Genomic DNA, 23214 nt, shown 5'->3' with positions numbered 1-23214 from the left:
AAACATGGCGGCTCGGGAGAAAAAAAGACGCAACTTGTGATCTTTTCGCGTTTTTCTTATGTAAATTTTAAATAATAACAGGAATCACTGAAAGACAACTATCTAAGAGACCTCTTGGCTTGGCAGCTTGAACTTCTGTGGGAGACATTGCCGTTTTAGGTCGCAAAAGAGTCCTAGATTGTTGGAGGTAAATTGTCTGCCCCCCCCCCTCCCACCGGTAAGTACACGTGTCAAAACATAAACAGAGTCAGCTGTCGCGAGGTGTTGGACTAGGGTGAACTGACAGACTTTTGGCAACCATGGGTTGCTACTGCAGCAAGGGTCTGATCACCATCAACAACAGGGCCTTCTACATGCAGGAAAGGATCGGAGAGGGGTAAGGATGCAAAGTGTTTCTTGATCATAGTTTAAAAACAAATTTATTATGCACCAAATAATATAGTAACTTGATACAGCGTGATAACGAATAGTAAATGTATACCCCAAGTTCTGTTTTTGTTTGTGTTGCCTACCCTGTTAACTGCATGCCTCAAACACACCAGGTTTGTACAGAACAGATTTATTTGATCCACTCACACCAGGAAGTACCCCTACTCTTTTCGATAAGTGTGGTTCGTTCCTTAACATGCTCGAGGTTTGGCTATCTTCAAACATGTGATCTACCAATCTACATTTAACTTTTTAAGGTCCTATCCGAGGGACGTCCATAACCGAAGCTAGGTACTCATTTCATTTTCACCTGAGTCAGTGAGTGTAAATTTGATAAGTCAGCCTTTCCCAAGTGCACACCATCAACAGGGCATTTCAGGATTCAAACCTAGGGTCTCTGGGTTCTGTGCCAAACACCCTGCCATTATGCCACTGCAACGCCACATGAATTAGACACAATGGTAAGACCCTATTAACTGAGAACGTTTATTGTCATTTGTCTTTTTTTGCTTCTATATGTGGTCTAAGTGGTGTATTTTTCCAGGGGTTATGCCTACATAGATCTGATAGAAGACAAGAAATCTGGGAAGTTCTTTGCTCTAAAGAGGATCACCTGTCATTCTAAGGAGGATGAGACAGAGGCACTGAAAGAAGCAGAGTACTGCAGAATGTTCAACCACCCCAATATAATCAAGGTTTACAGACAGATGCTTTTTATTACAGTGTGATTGCAACTTTTGGTTGATCTGCCTAATAGCTGTACTGCTGTGGATATAGACTTTTTTATAGAGACTGTAACTCGGGCTAGCTAGTAAGGCTGCTCTCTCCTGCCAGACGAATTAGAGCAGAATTAGTCTAAGCAAACCAACCCAACACTAGTACATGAGTATGGTGAAGATTTAGCAACCTTTGGAGGTTTCATGACCTTCATTTTCAGCAAATGGTAATTGATAAATGTGCATACTAGTAAGGAAGTGGATTGAATTCAAAACTTTTAGAAACAATATTCTGACTTGTTTTTTTTTTACTTTCATCAGGTTGAGGAGTTTACAACTGTCAAGAAAACCCAGACCACGTCTGTCTGGATAGTTTTTCCTTTCTTCAAGGTGGGTCTGTACGTCAGTATGAACTTATTCGTCATAATCAGTGATTGTATTTTGTTGATCATGCAGTGTTTTTCAAATAGATTAGAGCTATATGTGCATATTCTGTAGAATAAGAGTTCTCTACAGTATTTACTCCTTTATGTCTTTCACAGTTTATTGTTCATGAACTAATATGATGGCAAAAATTACTTTGTTTCGGATAAAGCTAGCTATTCCATATGCATTCAATGCCATAGAACTTAGTCATCTTTTTTATAGGAAATTAAATGTTTTTGATTCTGTCTGAACCTGTAGCTGGGTTCTCTACAAGACCTGATTGAGAAAACAGCCAAGAACAATGGGCACATCCACGAGGACAGGCTGCTGGGCATCTTCAAGGGCATCTGTGAAGGAGTCAAGGCCATGCACGAGGCCACGCCCACACCTGTCACTCACAGGTGGGGAAGTAGGAAGCTTCTTTTCATCTGAATGTTCAACTTTCAAAAGTGGTCACTAAAAAAACTATCATTGAAAGTCGATGCATGTACAGTATACTAATGTCTGTATAATGTTTCCAGGGACATCAAACCAGCCAATGTCCTGTTAGATGAGAATGACACCCCAGTTCTGATGGACTTTGGTTCTGTGGGACCAGCCAGGGTGGAGATTAAAGGCTCCTCAGAAGCTCAAGCAATGCAGGCAGGTTTCTCCATGTCTCTGTATAACCATAAGAAGGGCTGGAAATACTGGGTGCATGTGCACTTTTGTGCACCAGTGCACTTAGAAACTTTTGTAGGCTATAGGCTATTGTACATTTGGTATACAGATTATTCTTGAAATTTAAGCATCAGAAAAGGCAATATAACCTTTGTTGTAGTTTGTTTGATGTATTACTTCTTTAGTATTTGAAGTTAGCTACAGAATTACAGACTGAAGTTCTGAAGAGGCTGTTGGGTTTGTAATGATGTTTTGCTGACTTGTTTTTCTACTTTATCTTATGTTGTGCACCCAAAAATTTTTTCTATGCACCTAGATTTTTAGGTTAGGTGCACCTATTCCCATACTAGTAGTACATTGACACTGATGACTATTCCTTTAGGACCTTGCAGCAGCCAAGTGCACCATGCCGTGGAGAGCACCAGAACTCTTTCATGTGGAAAGTCACTGTATCATAGATGATAAGGTGGACATTTGGGTAGGTCAAGTTTTTTTTCCTTACCCATTGCCTGTTACTGTTTAGTAAATCTATACACCTGTAACAATTTATTCATCTTTGACAAACATGTGCAAAGATTTTTAGAAAACATGGAGCAATAGGAAAATATAGATTTGGTGAAACAATCAACTATTAGATAGTTTGCAAGACTTGTGAGTTATATTCATGTGATGTGTATTGTCTATGATACATGTTCATATTGTCTAGTCTATCGCTGAACTTTGTGGTGATGTTTTGTTACAAGAAAGTCTATGTGTTCTCCCAGTCTCTAGGCTGTACCGTATATGCCATGATTTACCTGGAGGGCCCTTTTGATGCTGTGTGGCAGAAGGGAGACAGTGTGCAACTAGCGGTTCTCAGCAGAAATGTCAAGTTTCCCGAGGATCAACAATCATTGTAAGTACGAATCAAGCACTTATAGCCAAGCTGAAGCTCTGAACACAAATCTAAGCCATATCTAGCACAGATGGAACTAGAGTTCCATAACCTCATACCTTTGCCGATTGAGGTGAACGCTTTTGAGTGACCTATCATAAATCATTGATTGTATAAATAGTGCCATTTGCATAAATTATATCAGTTGTCGTCTCTACTCAAATAAGTTAATAACACAAGTTGTTTAAGGTATGAAGGTCTCATCCTATTCTGCCTTGATTTTTAGCTGAGCAATTATTATACAATGCATATTTCTTCTTCTTTCCCCATGTTTCCAGATACTCAGCAGAGTTGTTAGACCTGATTAATGCCCTGCTGGTGGTGAATCCGGCGGAGAGACCAAACATCAACTGGCTGATACAGAGGGTGGAGGATCTGTGCTTGGATGCCCTGGCTGCTAACAGGGTCTAATATTCACTTACTCGGTCTTAGTAGAAGTCATTCTGGATCAAGATTAACTGTAATTTCCAACACAAAAATATTGGACTTACCCAAATTTTCGACAGACCAACTCCAGTCCTATGTGGCAGGACACCTGAACAGTGAATCATGATTCTATGGCACCCTGTTTCTGGTGAGGGATAGTTGTAAAGTCCTGATGTAGATGGCTTATTTTATTCGTTGTGCAAAAAAGTTTGGTTCTGTGTGCAAAATTCTTACTTCGTCCTGGAGTGAGTGAAACCGAGGATTGCTCATTCCTTGACAAAGACTGGAGGTGATCATTTAAAAATATGGGCAAGTCCAATTTTGTGTGTGTTGGAAATCACAGTTCAATTTTGATCCAGATGGTCTAATATACTGTCACTTAAAGTCCAATCTTGCTCTACAGAATACAGTATACTGGTACTGGCATTTTAAGCCGCCAGGATTTGAGCTGATTAGGATTAAGTCCACCACAATTGTCGCTCAAGCAAAATATGTATAAAGGCTGAGGCTAGCCTTTATATTGAAAAAAGGAACAATTATTTAATCTTTTGACACAGAGCCAGGAATTCAACTTAAAGGTTTAAGTTTTTAGACTTTCTTTTTAACATTTTTGAGCAAGCTTTTCATTTTATCTTGCTTTCAGTTAAGCTATTGCCTATGCATTCCATTTTACCCAGCTTAGCTATATCTGGGCTTGATTTCAAGTAGCTTCTCTTGTACAAGGTGTGGAAGATATGAAATTAACTATTTGTTAGCTTTTAAAACACAATTTGGTACATCTGAAGTGTCTACCAGAAACTGATATAGTTACTGATTTTCATTGTAAGATGTAAGCTCTCAATTCTTACCAATGTGAGTTTTAAAATCAAGGAGGTCTATATAAAACTTCCTTGCTGAAATGGACTATTTCACATTCACTTTCCTATTAAAAAAACAACGACTGCTATCTACTAAACAAGCCAATCCTACTCTCTGCATTTTCCTAACTGACAAAATTTATTGTCCTGAAAAGTGTGAAGTATGTGCATTTACGGGTGGGGCTTCTTTGGCGGTAAAAGATGGAAAAATTGCTGGATGATTGACAATCACAAAAAGTGTTGAATATTACCATGTCAGGGGTGCAATATGGCTGAGGGTTTGTTACCTGTGTGAATAAAATGGTTGAAGTTTCTTAAAGTAGAAGTTATAGGCTTAAGTTAATGGAAAGAAGTGGTAGATATTTCTTGCAACGATTATAAGCCATATATGGCAGTTTAGCACAAATTCAATGATGAGACAAACTGTAGAAGGCCATGGCAATTTCATCGAGATAAGTTTCTACAACATTTTTTGGAAATGTTGCGAAAAAATCTGCAATATAGGCCTAATCAGACACAGTGGTATGTGAAGGGCCAGAGGCAATGGTCATCCTTGCTCCAGACTATCTCTATTAGATTAAGAGGATAAATCACATAGTTTTAAGCATGACTTTCACCAATGAGGTTAAATAATATTTAACCTCCTTGCTTTCACATAGTAGCTTGCTTCAAATACTGTAAGGATGATGATGATAATGTGAACAGGCAAAATTGAATTCTTGTCAGGTTCCACATGACGAATCTAACATTATCAAGTTTATTGCAAGTTGAATATTATTGTCTTATTTATAATGTTATATTGTTTCGTCAGCAGTAGGCAATATTTGCAAAAGAAATATTGGCTTCATGACAATATGTATCTATAATTCTAATTTATTAGTGCAGTTTTTTCACCTTGTTGAAAACAAAACAGTTTCGCTTACATGCTTTGTCAGGCTATCTATTTCTCAGCAGACCCCACTTGAAACAGCCTCTGCTCTACATATTCGTTCTTAAGTATGCCTATCGAATCTGTTGTATAGACTACACTAAAACCAATGAATTGAAGGGTTGGTGCCGGTTGGTTAAGGCATGGCTGAATCTTACATGTGATGTCCAAACAGATGAACATTTTCACTCGTTTTTGGACAACTAAAGTAAGTAGAAATCGTACATCTTATTAGAGATGTAAGCTAAGCAGTATCCCAAGATGTTTGTATAGATTTTTATTATATACTAAGTGTAAGTGAGTTGCATTTCTGCAGCTTTTGCAAAGTTTTATGCAAAGTATAAATGGTCATAAACATGAAAATGGTCACAAGAATGACTTCGTCTTGTTGTTTTACTTTAGACAATTACAATTGTTTGGTTGGTTACTTGAGTTTGGTACTGCAGGTCGGTGAGTTTTTCTTTCATACTTTCTTCCCCAAGATGACCATAATTTGTACTTTTCGTACCATCTTTTGTATATTGTGGACACCATTGCATTAAATGACACACCATTTCGGTTACATGGCGTTTGCATGGCATGACAGGGCATGTATTAAGGGCGTTTGCAGACAAACACAAAACCTACATTTCTGCCCTACGTGTTTAATTGAGGAAACTATATTATACCAAACCTACGTTCACATTTGACGTTTTGTTAAGAAATTGCTGTCTATAAAGTAGTAGCAGTTGTTATAAAAAAGCCATATGATTCACATGATTTACATATAAACTTCGTTCATTCGCCCTTGGCCTTCCCTAACGCCAATGACGTAATGTTCCAAAGTTGTTTTCTTTCTTCAATGCCTTACTGCTGCGTGGGGGACTTTATCAATGGCGCGTTAGGCACACATAATTAAACATTGCTGGGACCAGCAGAAAGCCGGGAAACTATTCTCATAAACGTGCATTGTGTCTGGCCCGGCGACTTGCTGTCAAGGGCGTCTCTCAAACATAACAAGCCAAAACAGTCACTCCCTTGGGGTGAAGTAACAACGCACGATGTTTGTGTGAAAGGTGTACCTTTTGTTTGCTGAGAAATATTTCAAAATACATGTAGCAGACTTTTTAGGGTTTACACTAAAAGAACGCAAACATTGCGGCTAATAAATATATGTATTTCTACGCACATAATTTTACTATGAATCTCAACTTGAATTGCCGAATTAGGCTCTGTCCTTTCATTGTTCGTAAGTCCATAATCTGCGTAATTTGAAACTTAATCCCGAGTTACAAGAAAGAACATTTCTCGTCTCCGTACACTTTACCCAAATGAACTTGGGATACGGTTACAAAACTACATTTGCGTGACAAACCAGTGCAGGAAAAACTTAAGCTCCTCACGTCTTCTACACCCCTTACTAATAATGACATTTTGTGTCGCTGCCAGGGCAATAACCAAATGGCGTCCCTTAATTTTCCATTCGGGCTCAGTTAGATTAGACCTTGGTAAATCGTGACGTGTGAGTGAATAGAGCTTTGTTGTCCCACAAAATAGGTCTATCGCGATCGGTCGACCCTAGTTTCATTTTAGCCCACCGCGAAGTTGGTCCGACGCAGGACACTCTAAGATGGCGCGAAAGTTGTGCGAGATCGTTTTCCTCGTCCTCTTGTGCGGCGCTTCTGTGTCGAAGTGTTTGAGCGTGTACGGGCGACGGGAGGTTCTGGATAAGGACGGTAGATATGTGTTGGGTTGGACGGTGGACGCGGAGGAAAAAGCCGTGACGTTTTCGGTGGAAGTCGAGACGAGAGGCTGGGTCGGACTGGGTCTGTCTCCACACGGCGGGATGCCTGAAGCCGACATCGTCATTGGATGGGTGGACGGAAACGGCAACGCCTTTCTAACGGTTAGTTTTTAACTTTTAGTTTATCCCTCTTGACTTTTATCTGAAAGAAAGTGGGCGCAATGATGGAACAACACGTTATTTGTTAAGGTGGCCCATTCACAAAGGCCAACGAAGATAAGTATCATACACCGTTGTTGGAAAATCTTGATCAACGTTTGACTTGTTTTTATTTTTGATCTGAGCCAAGTAACCACTGAAAACATCAGATTTTTCATTGATAAACTGAAAGCTGGCAGTAATAGCGCCTTGTTCGTTCATTTTACTTTAGCTGACGTCCCCGTCTTCCTCATTCAATATAGCTAGCTATAGCTCAGTTCTATTCTAACGTTCGCTTTATACGAGGTATGCAACTCGTCTTCTCTCTGACTCTTTGAATCTCTTACGATAAAATATCAATCCGAGTGAATCAAGGTTGAACTGTAATTGCCAACGCAAAAATTGGACTTACCCAAATTTTCGACTTACCAGCTACAGTCCTTGTCAAGAATTGAGCAGTCCACTGCTTCTGTGACGATTTGGGTATGTCCAATTTTTGTGTTGGCAATTACAGTTCAACCTTCAAGTTGATTCAGAGTAACTTCTGCCAACACAGGCGACCTTACTTTCAAGTGAATAAAATATCAACTCTTTCACTGCCTCGAAAAATGTTAGCCTTGTTCATTCACAAAGCTATGTACACTTCCACAGGACCGTTTTGCCACAGAAAACGGTGTCCCGGCAGTAGACACAACAAGCCAGGACTGGGTATTACTGTCGGGGTGGGAGAATGGCACCCACACCAGCCTCAGCTTCAAGAGACCGTTTGACACCTGCGACAAACAAGACAGAGTCATAGAGGTACTTGTTTCAACAGTTTGCGTCTGTTGAATTATTCCTTCTTTTATTAAGCTGGTATCTCACTGAAGCTGTGGCACTTTGGCGATCGAGTGATTTGACAGAGCACTCAATGGAGTTCATCGCTACAAAACGAGTCTTTGAGTTTTACGCTTTGTGTGTTTTGTTGTCTTTTTAATCATACATCTACGTTTAGCATAATATTTCCATCATAACTAACACAGATCTAATTTAGGACGCAGTCCAATGAGACAACAATCATCGATCCATGGTAGATTTTTTGACAACGCCTCAGGGGTAGAGCTGATAACCATTATTTCATTTTTGCAGGACGGAACTTCGCGTGTGATCTTCGCGTGGAACGACGCTGACCCGATGGCGAATGTTGGTCCTGCCTTCCACGAGGCTAACCGTGGAGTCAAGTCCGTGTTGTTACTAGACAAGGACCCCGAAGAAACCCCGCTTCCTGACAACGTGCTTATGTATGAGATCCTGGTGCCAAAAGTACGTGACTGATATTTTTCTCTATCCATATAATACCTTAACCCTTGTCCTGCTGGTGTTCCAGAGAAAAAATATACCCCCACTGCTGAGGTGCGCAGAAAAGTTTGAAAGAAAGGGTACTCGTTTGATATTGCTCAATTTTAGTTACCACGCTGTACAACAACCGCGCGGCTGCAACTAGCGCATTGTAGAAATATTCCCAACCCAGCAATTGTCTGGGCTAGCATACAGAACAATAATTTACAACCCGGCAATTGCCGGGCGTAGCAGGACTATGTACTGGAAACATTGTTGTTGGCAGCCGTCAGTCTCGAAAGACTATGGCGTCGACCATCCTGGTCAGTCTGTGGGTTGAAAACATACGTTATATCATTTCAAACAAACTGGTACTTTGTGATAAACTGATCGATGAAGTTTTAGTTTTCCTTGACATGTACGTTCCATAGCTTCATGACATGATTTCCGTGAATATACAAGAACGTGAAACCGCAAAGCAGCGCATAAAAGTATGTTGTCCAGTAGCGGAAATAACCAGGACTATGGCCTCCGGAGGTCGGAATGGTCTTCGATCTCCAGAGTTTTAGGATTTTCCCTACAAAATTTCACTTAGTTATAGTATAAATATCATCTGGGTAATGTTTAGTCTGCTCCCAAAGTACATAATGTAACCATAGTGGCATAAAGGCTTAACGTTATTTCAATACTGCCATAATACGGAGTTTAAAAGTACGTTTGTAATTTACAAATTGTTAATAGATTGAATTGCAACTTTAAGTGTTTATTCTACATCCCCAGGTTCACGTGCCGGCAGAGGATACTACGTACTGGTGCCAGAGCTTCAGACTGCCGATAGTCGGGAGGAAGTACCATGTCGTCAAGGTGAATAAACCATTCTAGAAGTTTTGATTGACAGATAGCTTTAGTTGGATAGAGGGCCATTATTACCTACGCTAAGAAGGTTATGTTGCCGGCTGCATGTGTCTGTCTGTTTGTTTGTTTGTATACCGTATAACTCGCGAAGTCGCGGATAGATCTTGATGTTATTTGGTAGGTTGGTAGGAGTTGGTAAAAGAAAGAAACGATTAGATTTTGGCCCCCCAGCGGCTTTCTATGGTACAGCAGTGAAACTTCCGATTTTGATATCTCGTGTTGTGGACAAGCTTTGATTACAATCTTTGGTTGGTGTATAGCTGTTGTCTTACATTTGACATTTGCATTTTGTTGCACCAGTTGCGAGATCCATATGTTTTTCTCATCAAGTTTTCTTTCGCTTTTAATGACGTCAGTGGGAACAAGTAGTCCAGCCTGGGCACGAGAGCTTAGTCCACCACGTCATCGCGTACTTCTGTCCGCCGGGGACGAACGAGTCTCTGGTCGGGATGGGAGAACATTGCTACGGGCGGCGGTCCTCTACCGGAATGGGGGAGCACTGCAACTCAAGAATCCTGGCCGCGTTTGCCGTTGGTGGAGGGGTATTTACAGCAGCTACTATATGTATATAAAAGTGTCAAAGATAATGGACCTTATTTTGCATACGGCCTGCGATTTACTGTACTGTATACAGTGCCATTGTAATTTGTAGCGAACTTTGTCATAGCTCTTCAATTTTTTGTTCAGAACAGTTATAGCTGAGAGTAGTAATATTACCACAGAATGAAAGTACATACATTAAAATGACCATGATGCGGCAACAATAATAAACTTTTCATCCTTTCCTTTGTTCCCCTTTTTTTAGCCCTTCACTCTCCCGGACGGCACTGGCTTGCCTCTCGGGGAAGACGGCGCCCCCACTCTGATCATGCTGGAAATGCACTACGACAATCCAGAATTACGTACCGGTACGCACAATACGCAATACGTATACTTATGAGGGCTAGGCTAGTTGTGGAAATAGACATGACAATCAATCGCTGTGCGACAATTCCGGCAAAAGGTTCCGGTATAATGGACTGACATTACAAAAGTACAGTTGATTACTGATCCGCCCGCATCACGAATACAGTTGTTTGAAAGACATCGAAATTTTCCGCTTGTTTCACAAATTTATCTTTTTGCTTTTGATATTTTGATGCAGATTATTACGACAGCTCTGGAGTCCGGATTTACTATACGACCGATTTGCGGCAGCATGACGTCGGTGTGTTGGAGACCGGGTTGGAGAATGACGGTGGTCCGCACATGATGGTCCCACCCGGGGCCGCCACATTCACATCACGGTTCTACTGCTACCCGGACTGCTTGAAAAAGGTAAGACATTAATTATAAGGTTGTTCATGATTCCAAGTACGCATGCGCAAGGTCAAAGGTGAAGGCTCCTAACTTGTTAACAGTTTCGTCTAGACTATTGTCTCGTTCTGTATAACAATGTCCACTGGCGACGTCTTTTGTTAATGTTTCATGGGACCTTTGACACATTGCCCACAATTCGTGTCACCACTCATGCGTACTCGGGATCGTGAACGACCTTATTGTATGCAACTATAAACTTTAGGGGATTCTATATTATTCAAGTCTACATTCACCATTTATAAGGCTTACAAAGTACCATTTGCAGCAGTACAATTAAGCGCAGTTTGGATTTTTTTGTGTGTATGAAAATGAAACTTTGAAATACAGTCAAGTTTGGAAGGGTGTTTTTTAACTGAGGTATTAATTTATTAGTTGGACCATTTGCATGCTTTAGCTGGTTTCTCACCTATAAATCCATGTTGATGGACATGCATTTATAATCCCACATTCTACGAGTTAACCAAAGTGCGCTTTTTGAAGCTTGTTTCTTCCATTGTCTCCGAAAGTTAGCTCATTTACTAAACGTATGTTACTACATTTATATCGTGGTCAGAAAATGGCGGCTCAGTCTGTTGACTCCATCACTGTGATTGGTGGGATCCTCCACTCCCATCTGGCGGGCGTGGCCATCCGGGCACGTCACTTCCGGGGAGGAGTCGAGCTTCCGCCAATAGCAGAGGATGAGACATACGACTTCAACTTCCAGCAGACAAGATACCTCCATCATCCGGTGGAGATTAGGAAGGTACGCCTATGCGGCAACACGTCAGACTGCTTGCACTTTTATTGATTTCTGCTGGGGGGCGCAACCACACGCAGAAACAGTCGGACAGCTTTTTCCACCCCGAAATCGGACCGAACAGCTGTTTCGGTCGATCGGACCGGACAGCTAATTCCACCAACCCCATTGCTCTTACCTTTTACACGAGGCAATGATGGATTCTCGTTTTTGAATGAAATTTGTATTTCAAGGTCGTGATTGTTTAACAGGATATTTCTTCAAGGATGAACTTGCTTTGCTGTATCTGTTCTGAGTAAGAAATAATTTTGTTTTTCAGGGAGACTACATCGTCACGGAATGTGACTACAAGACCAGGAAGCGTCCTCGAGTGACCATTGTAAGTCTGCACAAGATGAATATATGGTTTTTAGAAATAAAAGTTTATCCAAATATTGGCCTTTTACCAGGTCAGTCGATACTGACTTCGTCCATGTCCAAAAGATGGTACCATCTCATGGGGGATTTGTAGTTTTTAGCGTTCGACGGACGTCGCTCGAGATTTATACGGTCGACGCTCGGGCGATTTTGAAATTCGGCGAGCTTCGGGCGATCTACAAAGTCGGCCGACGCTCGCATGAATTGTAACGCCGGCTTAAGAAACCTCTCCCCGCTGCAGGGCGGCCTGCCCACGTACCGAGAGATGTGCCTGGCGTTCCTGATCTACTACCCGCGGCTGGACCTGACCCAGTGCGTGTCCATGCCGACCTACGCCGCCACACTGCGCTTCGCCAGCGTCGAGACAGTACGTGAGGGGTAGGCCGGTCTCTCTTTTCTTCTATTTTATTTGCTTTGCAAACTAGCTCAAGGAATACTTTTACGAAAAGTATGGGTAGCTTTTGTTTATTTATAAAATGGACATTGCTGTAACCTCTTCATCATGATGAGCATCTCATTTGTTGGCGAGTATTTGTACAAAGAATTCCGTTGTACTAAAGTGCTATGTCATCATTGGAACGGATGAACTTATGCTTGATTGAATGCGATGTCACCTCCATCAAAATTATGACATGTGTAAGTTATCTATGCAAAGACTATGTAAATGTGCAGGTCATTTACATAAATCATGATGCAAGGTAAACACGGAATTCTGCCAAACTAAAGGATTTTTACACATTCAATAATGTTTAAACAAATTATGTCATTGTGGTAGAGAGGGCCATCATTCAAAATAGATTATGCTAGCTACAGCCATATTTGCAAAATCAATGAGACAAGATAAAACAAACAATCTACAAAGGCTCTAATATTTCGAGTAGGTATTAGGTCTTCAGACTCTTGTTTTTTCTTCAGTTATTATGGGATGGTGGAATCCCCGTCCGAGCTGGCTGGGAGGTCCAGTGTGTGGATCATGGACAACATGAACTGGACTGACGGGCTGGTGCGGCAGTTCCAGGACCACGCGCTCCGGGCCAACCACTACTTCTTCTGCGAGGATCAGCAGAACCAAGTCCCGGTGAGTCAGGAAATAAGAGGGTCTGAATGGAGGGGTCCCAACAGCGCTTTACGCTGAATTCAGAAGAACACCCTACGCATTACGCTAAAAAGAAGGCAGGCCATTTCGTAAAATTTGGTCACCTCGCTACGAATAAATGACATAAAACGACTTTTCCTTCGAATTATGAAAAGCATTCAGACACTTAAATAGCTTCATTTTACTGATGACATTCTCTATAGAGACCCCAACACTGATGCCAGAGGAGGCGATAAAAAGCCAGTTTTGCCGTTAATGTAGATATTTGTTATTTTTGGACAGTTCAACGATTTGACAATACTGTTCTCTTACGCGGCAAGACGAACCCCACCCACCCCTCTACCCTCCTTGATCTACGGAAACCGATAGCCTTCATTTGTTCACGTCTTGTTTAATCCTCTCCATGTTTGTACTTTATAAGATCGGCCAGTGGCCCCGAGGCGAGGAGCGAGCCCCCATCCCGATGACTCGACCATTCCAACCGAAGACGAGCGCCTGTCAGGTCTACACCAGCGGAGGTGAGACTGCCACCCGGCATGTCTGTCCGATTCTGACCCTGGTGCTGATAATGTTCCCTACGGTGTTGATGTCACTCACTGCGCTGTAGGGTCTCCGCCCCTGAGGCGCTGTCAAAATTCTTAGTAGTGTATACCACCACTACTGCCTGTGTATAGGTTCACGATTCTATTATAGTACGTATAGGCAGCGGAATGCATTGTGGGTAATATGTGAAAGGTGAAGGCCCCTAACTTGTAAACAGATCTTGTCTCGGTTTGTTTAACAATGACCAGACGGGTTTTGTTCATGCCTCAGGGGCCTTCATCTTTGCCATATTACCCACACTGCATTTCGCTGCACATGCGTAGTTCTCGTTTAGAGCGTAAAACGTTCCAGTGATTGTGCTGAAACCTAACCGTTCATCATCATCTGTTCTGCCAATGATGGCAGTAGTACACAGTTTAGAAGATTTGCCTGAACAGTGAACTTATAGTGCGTGTTGATTTTTAAGATTCTTTCAGGAAAAGTACGATCGGAATTTCCAATTGTTTTACAGTCACAGTTATACATGGTAGTTGACAACATGAGTACCAACATAAGTTTAAATCGCAATTGTCTCACTAAAGCTTTGTAATTATTGGATATCCAAGGTAAGCTATATGAAGTTAGTTGGAAGATACTGCATCAAGCTGCTGTGCAGAGCATCCTTTGAATGGTAGTACAGGGTTAAAATATGCTATCACATCGGTACTAATGTAGTTAAGAATAGCAGCTACGTCTTTCCAAGTACTGTAAGTAAAGACTTTAGCATAAGGTAGTATCACAGCTCAACAAGAAGAGTCATGAGACAATAAACGCTTTACACACCGATTAACCATGGAGACAACTCCGTGATATTTTAATGACAACTGTTTTACTCCATGAGTTTAGAATTACAATCCCAGCATTAAGAAAGGTTCGATAGTACATCAATCTGCTCAAACGAAATGCGTAAAATCTAAGGAGATTTCAAAGCGTTTCTCTCCTGTAGTACAATTATCTTCATCCATCTATACAACAAGATTAGAACCTTCAGGTCAAATATATCAACATTTTCTAAGTGTACGTCATATCATTTGTATAAGCTGTAATTTAGAGACAGGTGTTTTGTTGAAGTTGCAGTAGAAGAGCTTTACAATGTAGAAATACAATACAGCATTGTACAAACACAACGCGGCATTGTCCGGATATACAGTCATGACTTGGACATCCAAGATATTAAGTTTCGGAAAAGATATGCCCACCGACCGAAAGTGTACCACGTATCGGTTAGTAAAACAATATCTGATACAGATACATACATGGAGAAAAACCATCGAAATCAGCCACTCCTTAAATTACTGCCTTTTGTTCTTTGTGACAATGTGTCATTCTTTCCTTTATGCCCACTTTCTCAACAACAAACACGTAGAAATGTTGAAACATTATTAGATTACTGTGTGACACTACTCATGTTACATTCATCGTCTGAGTCTGGCTTATACTTCACAGAAGCCGCAGGTTGATCATATTCTTCACGATTACTCAATGGTTCAGTAGTTTGCTACGAAAGTGTTTTACAGATTCCATTTTCCTTCATCAAATTACGTAAATAATACGCGTAACTATCAGCCCAACACTGTGCAACACTGTCTTAGTTCGAGCATCGGAGTGCGCAGTTGCTAGACTAACAAGGTGCCATCCAAGTTAGTTTAATTCATGCTGGGACTCCTATATTCTACTCTCCAAGCAGAGCATGGGTTTCGGCTGGTTTTTGGCGTGTTTTTAGGCGTTTTTGTCGGGCTTTCTACTTTGTCATCTTTTTTTGTAATGGGGTTGGTAATACAACAAAAAAATATGACAAAGTAGAAAGCCCGACAAAAACGCCTAAAAACACGTCAAAAACCAGCCGAATCCCATGCTCTGCTTGGAGAGTACCTATATTCCGATGTAGGAGGAATATAGGAGCGACGGCATAGAATAACTAGAATGGATCAAACAGCAGGCTACCAAGTTCCTCCGATATAGAAACAAGAGGACTTCAGCCGCCACATCCACCGCAGCCGCCGCACCCACCGCAACCGCCACACCCTCCGCAGCCGCCACACCCCCCGCAGGCCCCGCACTGCGCCCCGGCCCCTGGGTACTGGTAGATCGGGATGGGGCGTCCGTACCCTGCCGCCAGGATCATCAGCATGGTCTCGAACTCCATGTTACTGTAAAAAAAAAGGAAATAAGAAATGAGTCCGGGGGGGAGGGGGCGGGGGGCAAACGCCTGCAGTTCCGCCCGAAAATGTAACCTGTCTACCGTGGTTTGGCCGGCCTCTCTCTCGCGGCAGAAGGGGCTTTCCGCCGCCCGGGTATCTTTTGGCACCCGGTAGTAGTTCTTTGCAGTAGGAATCATACTCCTGCCGCGTAAAACAACCACCGGATACAAACGATTAGCCAGGCGGCAGAGAGCTCCGTCTGCCACGAAGAAAGCTTGGCCGAACATAGTCCGGCCTGAACGACTGGATGCCATCTTAGTCAAAGTGAGGCTAAATTGAGAACACAACTGTTTACCCCCACTTGTTTGTAGAGCGTTGGTCCTGATCGCCTGATCTGTGCGCGTTACTCTGGTGCTTCTGCTGTTGTTGAGAGTGTGACTGGTTGCAGGAATGGTGCTGCTGTTGCACCTGCGGCGTCTGGCGGATGGACTTAGGATTGCAGAGCACCCACAGCACCGAGATGGCGAAGGCGAGAGCTATCGCCTCTGGAACTTGTTCCACCTAGACAAGAAGACAAAATTGTTCAAGGATGTTTGTTTACCGAACAATCTTCCCCCTGCAGTTCCTGGCTAACTTTTGTTTACAGTATTGATGCACATGAAAGTTCCCGTCGATCTGCCTCGAATTAGGAACTAATAACCTCCGTCCCTGAGGTGTCGCCAAAATTGACGCTGCTTTGAGGATTAAACTTTGTGACTGAATAAAAAGACTCTTTGTACACAACCAAGTCTTTCATTCAACCAAAATTTCGGTAACCATCTGTCACCTTCCTCAGGGCAATTCTGACTACTCTCCAAGCAGTTGCGGCATTTTTTTACGTGTTTTTAGGCGTTTTTGTCGAGCTTTCTACTTTTGTTGTCTCTATATATAGAGACAAGAAAAATGAAAAAAGTAGAAAGCTCGACAAAAACGCCTAAAACACGTAAAAAAACCTGCCGGAACCCGTCCTCTGCTTGGAGAGTAATTTCTGACTTGTGCTTGGTTCACTTGTGCCCTGCAGTTATAGGTGTCGCTGCTGACAGATGCGGTCCCAAACGTAAAGAAAAAAATTGTGACGTACGTGTGCGGGGATGATGATCTTGCCGTTCGTTATGTTGACGCTGACGCAGTCCATCTGGAACGTCATGCCCTTATCTCTCCGCACGGCCAGCTGCCAGCCCTGCTTTCCCTGCAGACTGTAGAAACCAACCTGAGCGAATTTAAAACAGTGCATGTAACGTTATAGTAAGCATTTCAACTCTTAGTTCAACACGAAGTAGTTAAAAACACACAATCAATGTTGGCAGAGGTTTTGACTTTTCTCAAGCCATTCCATGACTATGCTTCACGCATGACTGTGGAAATGGGTCAAAGCTACTTTGGAAGTCTATAATGTCCCCCGTCAAAACGATTGCTAATCTGAATCACGCTGTTCGACCATTCCCGCATACCGAACAATCCAAACTAGGTAGTCGCTAAGCTAAGGGATTTTTCTAATAGAGTTAATAGATAAGATATAGACGCAGTACCTTAAACAGGGACAGGGGGCGTCACTATCTCAAGCCTGTATATGACAGTCTCTTGTCACTCGATAATCAACATCAAGTCACGTGACAAGAGAACACCAAGACGAGACCTTACTTAACTGGGTTGATAAAAAGACAGAGTTCGTCTCGAAAGCTCCCCAGAGTAGCAAACTCTTTTGTTGTGTGTAGTTTTCAAATGTTTGTCAAAAGATATTGACGTTCAAAGACTGTAATGTCCCCCGTCACAACTATTGCTAATCTGAATCACCTTGTTCGACCACTCCCACACACTGAACAATCCTAAATAGGTAGTCACTAAGAGATTTTTGATAGAGAGAACAGATAAGGTAAAGATGTTCATGTCGGTTCAGCTGAGCTGAAGTTACCTTCAAGTGTCCCGGGTTCATGGGGACGCCCTTCACGCCCTTTATTGGCGGCCGACCGTCCACGGAAGGTATGCCTGGCTTGCCGGGCACGCCGGGCCGGAACCCCTCCCACTTCCCCACACAGATGCCCCAGTCTGTCTTCCCCTTGATGAGAATGGCGCGTTCCCCTGAGGAGTGGTCTAACGTGCAGTATGCGCCTTCATCTGTAACCTGTAGTAAGGGTACATGCATTTCACAGAGTTGATCTCAAAGCTGAACAGTTAATGTGTTGGATCTGCAAATATATGTATTACAAAGACATATGTCATCGCTTTTAAGACTACAGACAAACATGTTTATTACTTCGAAAATTTGTCTTTACTTGATTCCTTTGGTTTTTTTTGTGATAATTAATCCAAATTTAAGTTGTATATTAATTGTTCCTCAGTAATGTTGACTGTATTTCAAAATCTTTTTTTCGTCTACATATCAAATTGATCTTTTAGAAATAAGGCAATACACGCATGCAGACCTGTTGTCTGGTAGGCAGTGTGTCGGGGCCTATTAGATGCGCAGTAGCTGCCATGTCACTCTCTCGTGCGTACACCTGGATTGCTGACATCATCAGTTCCTGTGAGTGGATGACGCGCACGGTGAACGCGACACATCTCTCTGAGATCCGGGGGTAGACCCTACGGGAAAAACCGTTAAGATGAAGTCATCACAGCTTCAAGACAATAATCAACTTACAGTAACGCTATGGTCACTACCAGAGGTCCTGAAAACACCATACAATCTATAGGGTGGCGCCCATCTCTGTTTCTATAGCCTTTGGGCCACACATGTACAGGTGTGCAAGCTCTACATCGGGGGGCTAGTCTATTGGTAGTGGTGTGTCTTTAACCTCCATACTCTTTCCTATAAGTGTAAGTAATGAGTGCTTAGCAAAGATGCCAACATGTAATGGGAGTACTCCAGACCATTTCGGTGGAGTTGGTCTTGGATTCACGAAAATTAAGCATAAATCTTGCTTGAACGTTTTCTTTTATTACAATAAGCTGTACTCACTTATGGACGGCTGTCTCACACTTGTTAGACACCTCACTTGGACGGGCCAGTGGGATGTGGCCGTGGAGGATGTCGGGAACGTTGGATGACTCATATCGTCCAGGGCGAATGTTGAAAATGTAGTGACCCTTGCGTATTGATGTCACCTGTATGCACATGAATGGAAACGTGGGTGTTATTAAAGGCCGAGATAAGGATGTCTACGTAGTGTCGAATGTATGCGTATTGCCGAATGTATACTTAGTGTGGAATGTTTTTGTAGTGTCGAGTGTATACGCAGTGTCGAATGTATACATAGTATCGAGTGAAGCGTAGCGCCGAATGCATAGGTATCGTCCAATGTATATGTAGTGTCGAATGTATACGTAGTGTCGAATGTTTACGCATTCGAAGTGTCGGCTGTATACGCAGTGTCGAATACATACGTAGTGTCGAATGCATACGTAGTGTCGAATGTCTGTGTAGTGTCGAATGCATACGCAGTGTCGAGTGTTAACGAAGTGTCGAATGTATATGTGATGTCTAATATTTATGTAGTGTCGAATATATACGAAGTGTCGAATGTATACGTAGCTATATAGTGACGAATGTATATGTAACGTTGGGTAACCTAAATTCGTGGGGTACTTAAAGTCGGGATTTTTCGAAAACGGGGTATTTAGGGATATGTGCTAGATGCAACATCAGTAATACCGCTAGAAATGCAAACTTGACAGACTAACGCATTCAGAACACTGTCTGAAAAGCTTCGATAACCATGCATTAGAAGTTGGCGACGTCAAAACCTCTCCGTCCCTTATTGACAGAGTCTGGGGGCTTCGTGGGAGACTCACACTGCACGGTTGTTCGCTGGTTTATAAGACAAATGTCACATCTCCTGCCTGCTAAACACAATTATTTACAAGACAACTAATTAGAATCTCTTTTGCTAACCTACAACTGGATTCTAAGTGTGATCAATCATCAAAACTCCTCTCTGTTGCTACAACCTACGGCACGTGTATTTTCCCGCCGCCATATTGTTAACCAGAATCCTGTTGTCAAGCAGACGACAAAGGTTTGTGAGGAACACTTTTTTGTCTAAATGCTGCGTGTGATAGTGGACTGAGGAAGATATTTTCCTCAAAGTTTGCTCCTAACACAACAAGGAACACATGGACATAGTGGTATTACCATTGCTACGGCATCCAGCTAACTTCCCATGAATAATGTAACGTTACACGTTGCCCGATGATGACGATGGGCCGACTTTGAGTGAAGTTCTACCGACTCAACACACGGGTTGTTCCCGAACTGGCCTGATGTGTGCGGTACGGCCGTTTTTTCGTGTATTTTTTTTACTTGGACACGTCTATATCCATAGCACTCTCCTCAAGCCAAGGATGGAACGAATAGCTGCTGTATAAAATGTGATTAGCGGTAAGATATTCAAGACGAATCTTCTCTCCCGAATTAATGTGCCCCCCTGTCCGACAACACTGTCATTGTGCGTGCGGCGGACGGTAGTTTCAAGTTGAAATATTATGGTGTCAGCACGACTAGAGACAAAATCTACCATATATATGATTAGTGCAAAGATAGTACAAAATACTGACAGAATTATAGAAAAAAAGGATGGTTTATTGTTCTGCTGGATTGATTTCAGTCAACCATTATCGGAAAAATCCCGAATTTAGGTTACCCAACGTTAGTGTTGAATTTAAACGTGGTGTTGAATGTTTACGTTGTGAGGGCGATACCTGTAACATTGATATCACCAACTTAGCGATTGTGAATCAAATACCTCAGTACCTTAATTGTGAAGTTTAACGTCACTCCAGACGGATTCCCGTCTTCGCTCATAAGCTCCGTACTGTGCGAGATGTGATGACCTTCTTCGGCCACGTCGACAAGGTCAGTGGCAATGGCGACGGCTGCCGTTCCGTGGAACCCCTTCACGAACAGCTTCTTGGCCTCCACATCGAACTTGAGCGTGGAATGGACGGCTGTGTCGAAACGAAACTTGGCCAGTCCGTCAGACGACCTCCCTTTCCACGACTTGTGAGATCCTCCGAGTTTGCAGATCCTCCCGCCTCCTGCTATGTCCACCTTGACCGTGAAGTTGTCGTCCGAGGGTAGATTCAAAATGTACACTTCCTGCAGTACGATCGTACACTGCCTGGTGGCGTACGCGTCCATCGGCTTGGTTGGAACCAGGAAAGCGCTAGGGGGCTCTCCTCGGAACATGGCGCCATTCAGGGCGAAATCTTCGTTGAATGCTTTCTTCCAGAGCTGTCGCGTCTGTGTGTCGGACAGAAGTAGCTTGGAGCCCGGAGAGCGATCGTTCACAGAGTCGTCGTGATTCAACATTCTACCGAGAATGCTGTCCGTGTCACTCTTGTAGATGGCCGGGTAGTTCTGTGTACAGATAGAAAATGTCAGTACATGTATCAGAATATAGCAAACTCTTTACACACGATGCAAGCTTATTCTCAAAGTAATGCCACAAAGGCATTGTGTAGTGTGTACTTACCTGGTGAGCATGCCAGATGAGGTCAAAGTCATAACATGGTACCAGGAACAGTTTGGGATTACTCTGTTTCAGGAACAGATATTTCTTGTAGCGCTCTTTGGCCGCTTCCAAGAACTTGTTGTCGGCGTAGTGAGGAAGGGACACCTGGTAGAAGAACACCCTCTGGCGGGCGACAGCTAACTGCAGGTTGTAGGAAATCTGACTCTTGAAGTCGCTGTGACGCACGTGGTAGCTGATGACGAACGGTTCGTTCGGGTACTCCTTTTCCCACAATGCCTGCGCTCTCAGCTGGGCGACCTCCCGCTCGTGCCCGACAAGTATTTTGTGGTCCACGGTGGTGTTCACCAGGTTACGGCAGTCCTGTTCGTAATAGTACGGCGCCAGGAGATGCACGTGCCAAATCCAGGCTATATCCAAGGGAGCGGCTAGAAGTTCACCTCCGTGTTGGGCCGCTAGGGGGAGCCAGAACAGTTCGTATCTCCTGATGGCTTCCAGTACGATGGCCTCGTCGTACAGAACAGGGCATCTGTCCACCAGGTGTAAGAACTCGAGAAGCTTCTTGGCAGCTCCCACCAGGTCTACTCCAAAGGCAAGGCTGTTGGGGTCATAGGTCGTGTCAATCTTGATGTCCTGGAGTGATAACGCTAAAGATGTCGGGCCGTTGTCTGATGACGTCATGATGCCTCTTCTTCAGGCAAGCAGATATCTGTAGAAACAAAAAATAGTTCAGTTGAAATAATCCTTCACTGCCCATCACATGCAGATAATTTATTCACCACTAATATCAACTAGCTTAAACTACACTTACGGTACACTGGGAACGAGATTACACGTTCGCTGTTATATCTACTTCTACTGTATGCTGTACTCTAAATCTATAGCCGGCTAACCATGTATCATCATGCTCTGCCAAAGCTGAAAACCATTGAAGAAAGAACCATTCGTGTGCAGCTGTCTAGCGAAGCTAACACGAACGAGTAGATAATAAGGGCTTTTGTTGACTTTAGATAGAATTCATAGAAATGTCAAAGTGTTGTACATGTATGACATTTCAGTAGTATGCGAAATGTGGAATAGTGATGATAAAACACTCAGAAATGATATCAACAGTGCACATTGAAATACGCGCAGATATACATGACTATTGGAACTCATGTGTTACATACATAAATACTATATCTTCGAATGCTACTGTAGTAGTGCTGTACGCTCTAAAGATACATGTACACGAAGAGAGAATGTACGCTTGTGCCGCATTAGTGTGAAACATTGTAATGACCACACTACTGACGTGTGACGGATAACTATGTGTACTTGTAGACGTCAGAACGAGATAAGAAGCTCCAAAGTGTCTTTTCTCATGACGTGGGTTCTATTTATATCTGATGATACTTCATTCGGCTAACGTTAAGATATCGCCTTCTTTGGATGTGTCTTTTCTTGGTCTGTGCTTAATTTTTCATAGAGAGTTTCTGCCAGGCTTTTAAGAATGAAATGGTGCTATAAGCCATTATGGTGAATGAATGCCAACAACGGATTTCTCCCAAGAATACCAAATAGCATACGGGCCCACCGGAACAACATATCAGCAATGTTACAACGAGGTAGTTGAGAACTCTATGATCATCCATGTGTGGTTTAAGTATCCCTGGAACGATTTTCTGTAAAATTAGACGGTAGAATGTCGCAGTAAATGTCATTCCTTCTCCCGAAGGAAATACTTACAATTGGCCCATTTAGCTACGTTCTAATAGGTTCTAGTAGGTTCGTGTGAATACGTGCTTCTCCGATTAATTTCCCCACACTTTATCGCGTAGAGTATTTTCAACAAAGATAACATA

General features: G+C 42.7%; 3 protein-coding genes across 6 annotated transcripts in view; 2 read left to right on the top strand and 1 right to left on the bottom strand.

Annotated features, from left to right (window-relative positions):
• The first annotated feature begins 6 nt into the window (after nucleotides 1–6).
• LOC136447371 (serine/threonine-protein kinase 16-like) lies at nucleotides 7–5751 on the top strand. Its single transcript, XM_066446212.1, has 8 exons — nucleotides 7–376; nucleotides 974–1124; nucleotides 1467–1535; nucleotides 1830–1972; nucleotides 2093–2213; nucleotides 2614–2709; nucleotides 2996–3126; nucleotides 3444–5751. Exons 1-8 carry the CDS (start codon nucleotides 300–302, stop codon nucleotides 3574–3576), a joined length of 921 nt encoding a protein of 306 aa, XP_066302309.1. The 5' UTR covers nucleotides 7–299; the 3' UTR covers nucleotides 3577–5751.
• Nucleotides 5752–6757: 1006 nt separating this feature from the next.
• Nucleotides 6758–14512, top strand: LOC136447360 (DBH-like monooxygenase protein 1 homolog). The gene is made up of 12 exons (XM_066446194.1): nucleotides 6758–7261; nucleotides 7949–8098; nucleotides 8426–8599; nucleotides 9395–9478; nucleotides 9886–10071; nucleotides 10335–10437; nucleotides 10674–10846; nucleotides 11442–11633; nucleotides 11947–12006; nucleotides 12286–12422; nucleotides 12960–13122; nucleotides 13562–14512. The coding sequence occupies exons 1-12, from the start codon at nucleotides 6986–6988 to the stop codon at nucleotides 13745–13747; spliced, it is 1884 nt and encodes a 627-aa protein (XP_066302291.1). The 5' UTR covers nucleotides 6758–6985; the 3' UTR covers nucleotides 13748–14512.
• Nucleotides 14509–23214, bottom strand: part of LOC136447359 (uncharacterized) — a 30823-nt gene continuing 22117 nt past the window's right edge. For 3 of the 4 annotated variants that reach the window (XM_066446190.1, XM_066446192.1, XM_066446191.1), the window contains exons 2-9: nucleotides 21374–22079; nucleotides 20653–21258; nucleotides 18862–19007; nucleotides 18326–18485; nucleotides 17815–18024; nucleotides 16984–17112; nucleotides 16219–16424; nucleotides 14509–15872 (exon numbers count right to left, since the gene is read on the bottom strand). In XM_066446190.1, coding sequence (XP_066302287.1) covers nucleotides 15698–15872; nucleotides 16219–16424; nucleotides 16984–17112; nucleotides 17815–18024; nucleotides 18326–18485; nucleotides 18862–19007; nucleotides 20653–21258; nucleotides 21374–22051 — 2310 coding nt within the window. In that variant the 5' untranslated portion in view covers nucleotides 22052–22079 and the 3' untranslated portion in view covers nucleotides 14509–15697. The remainder of the gene's footprint in view (nucleotides 15873–16218; nucleotides 16425–16983; nucleotides 17113–17814; nucleotides 18025–18325; nucleotides 18486–18861; nucleotides 19008–20652; nucleotides 21259–21373; nucleotides 22080–23214) is intronic. The other variant, XM_066446193.1, reaches the window with a different exon arrangement.

The sequence above is a fragment of the Branchiostoma lanceolatum genome, chromosome 13 (genome assembly GCF_035083965.1).
Source record: "Branchiostoma lanceolatum isolate klBraLanc5 chromosome 13, klBraLanc5.hap2, whole genome shotgun sequence".
NCBI lineage: Eukaryota > Metazoa > Chordata > Leptocardii > Amphioxiformes > Branchiostomatidae > Branchiostoma > Branchiostoma lanceolatum.
Note: the sequence above shows the minus strand (reverse complement) of the source record. Positions and strands in the feature narration are given on the sequence as shown.

Bases quoted from the DNA above. Each gene is read 5' to 3' on its own strand.
- LOC136447371 (XM_066446212.1), top strand. From the start codon at position 300: ATGGGTTGCTACTGCAGCAAGGGTCTGATCACCATCAACAACAGGGCC. The intron at 1,536-1,829 runs GTGGGTCTGTAC...CTGAACCTGTAG, and splicing joins TAGTTTTTCCTTTCTTCAAG to CTGGGTTCTCTACAAGACCT. The intron at 1,973-2,092 runs GTGGGGAAGTAG...TAATGTTTCCAG, and splicing joins CCCACACCTGTCACTCACAG to GGACATCAAACCAGCCAATG.
- LOC136447360 (XM_066446194.1), top strand. From the start codon at position 6,986: ATGGCGCGAAAGTTGTGCGAGATCGTTTTCCTCGTCCTCTTGTGCGGC. The intron at 10,847-11,441 runs GTAAGACATTAA...TATCGTGGTCAG, and splicing joins ACCCGGACTGCTTGAAAAAG to AAAATGGCGGCTCAGTCTGT. The intron at 11,634-11,946 runs GTACGCCTATGC...TTTGTTTTTCAG, and splicing joins ATCCGGTGGAGATTAGGAAG to GGAGACTACATCGTCACGGA.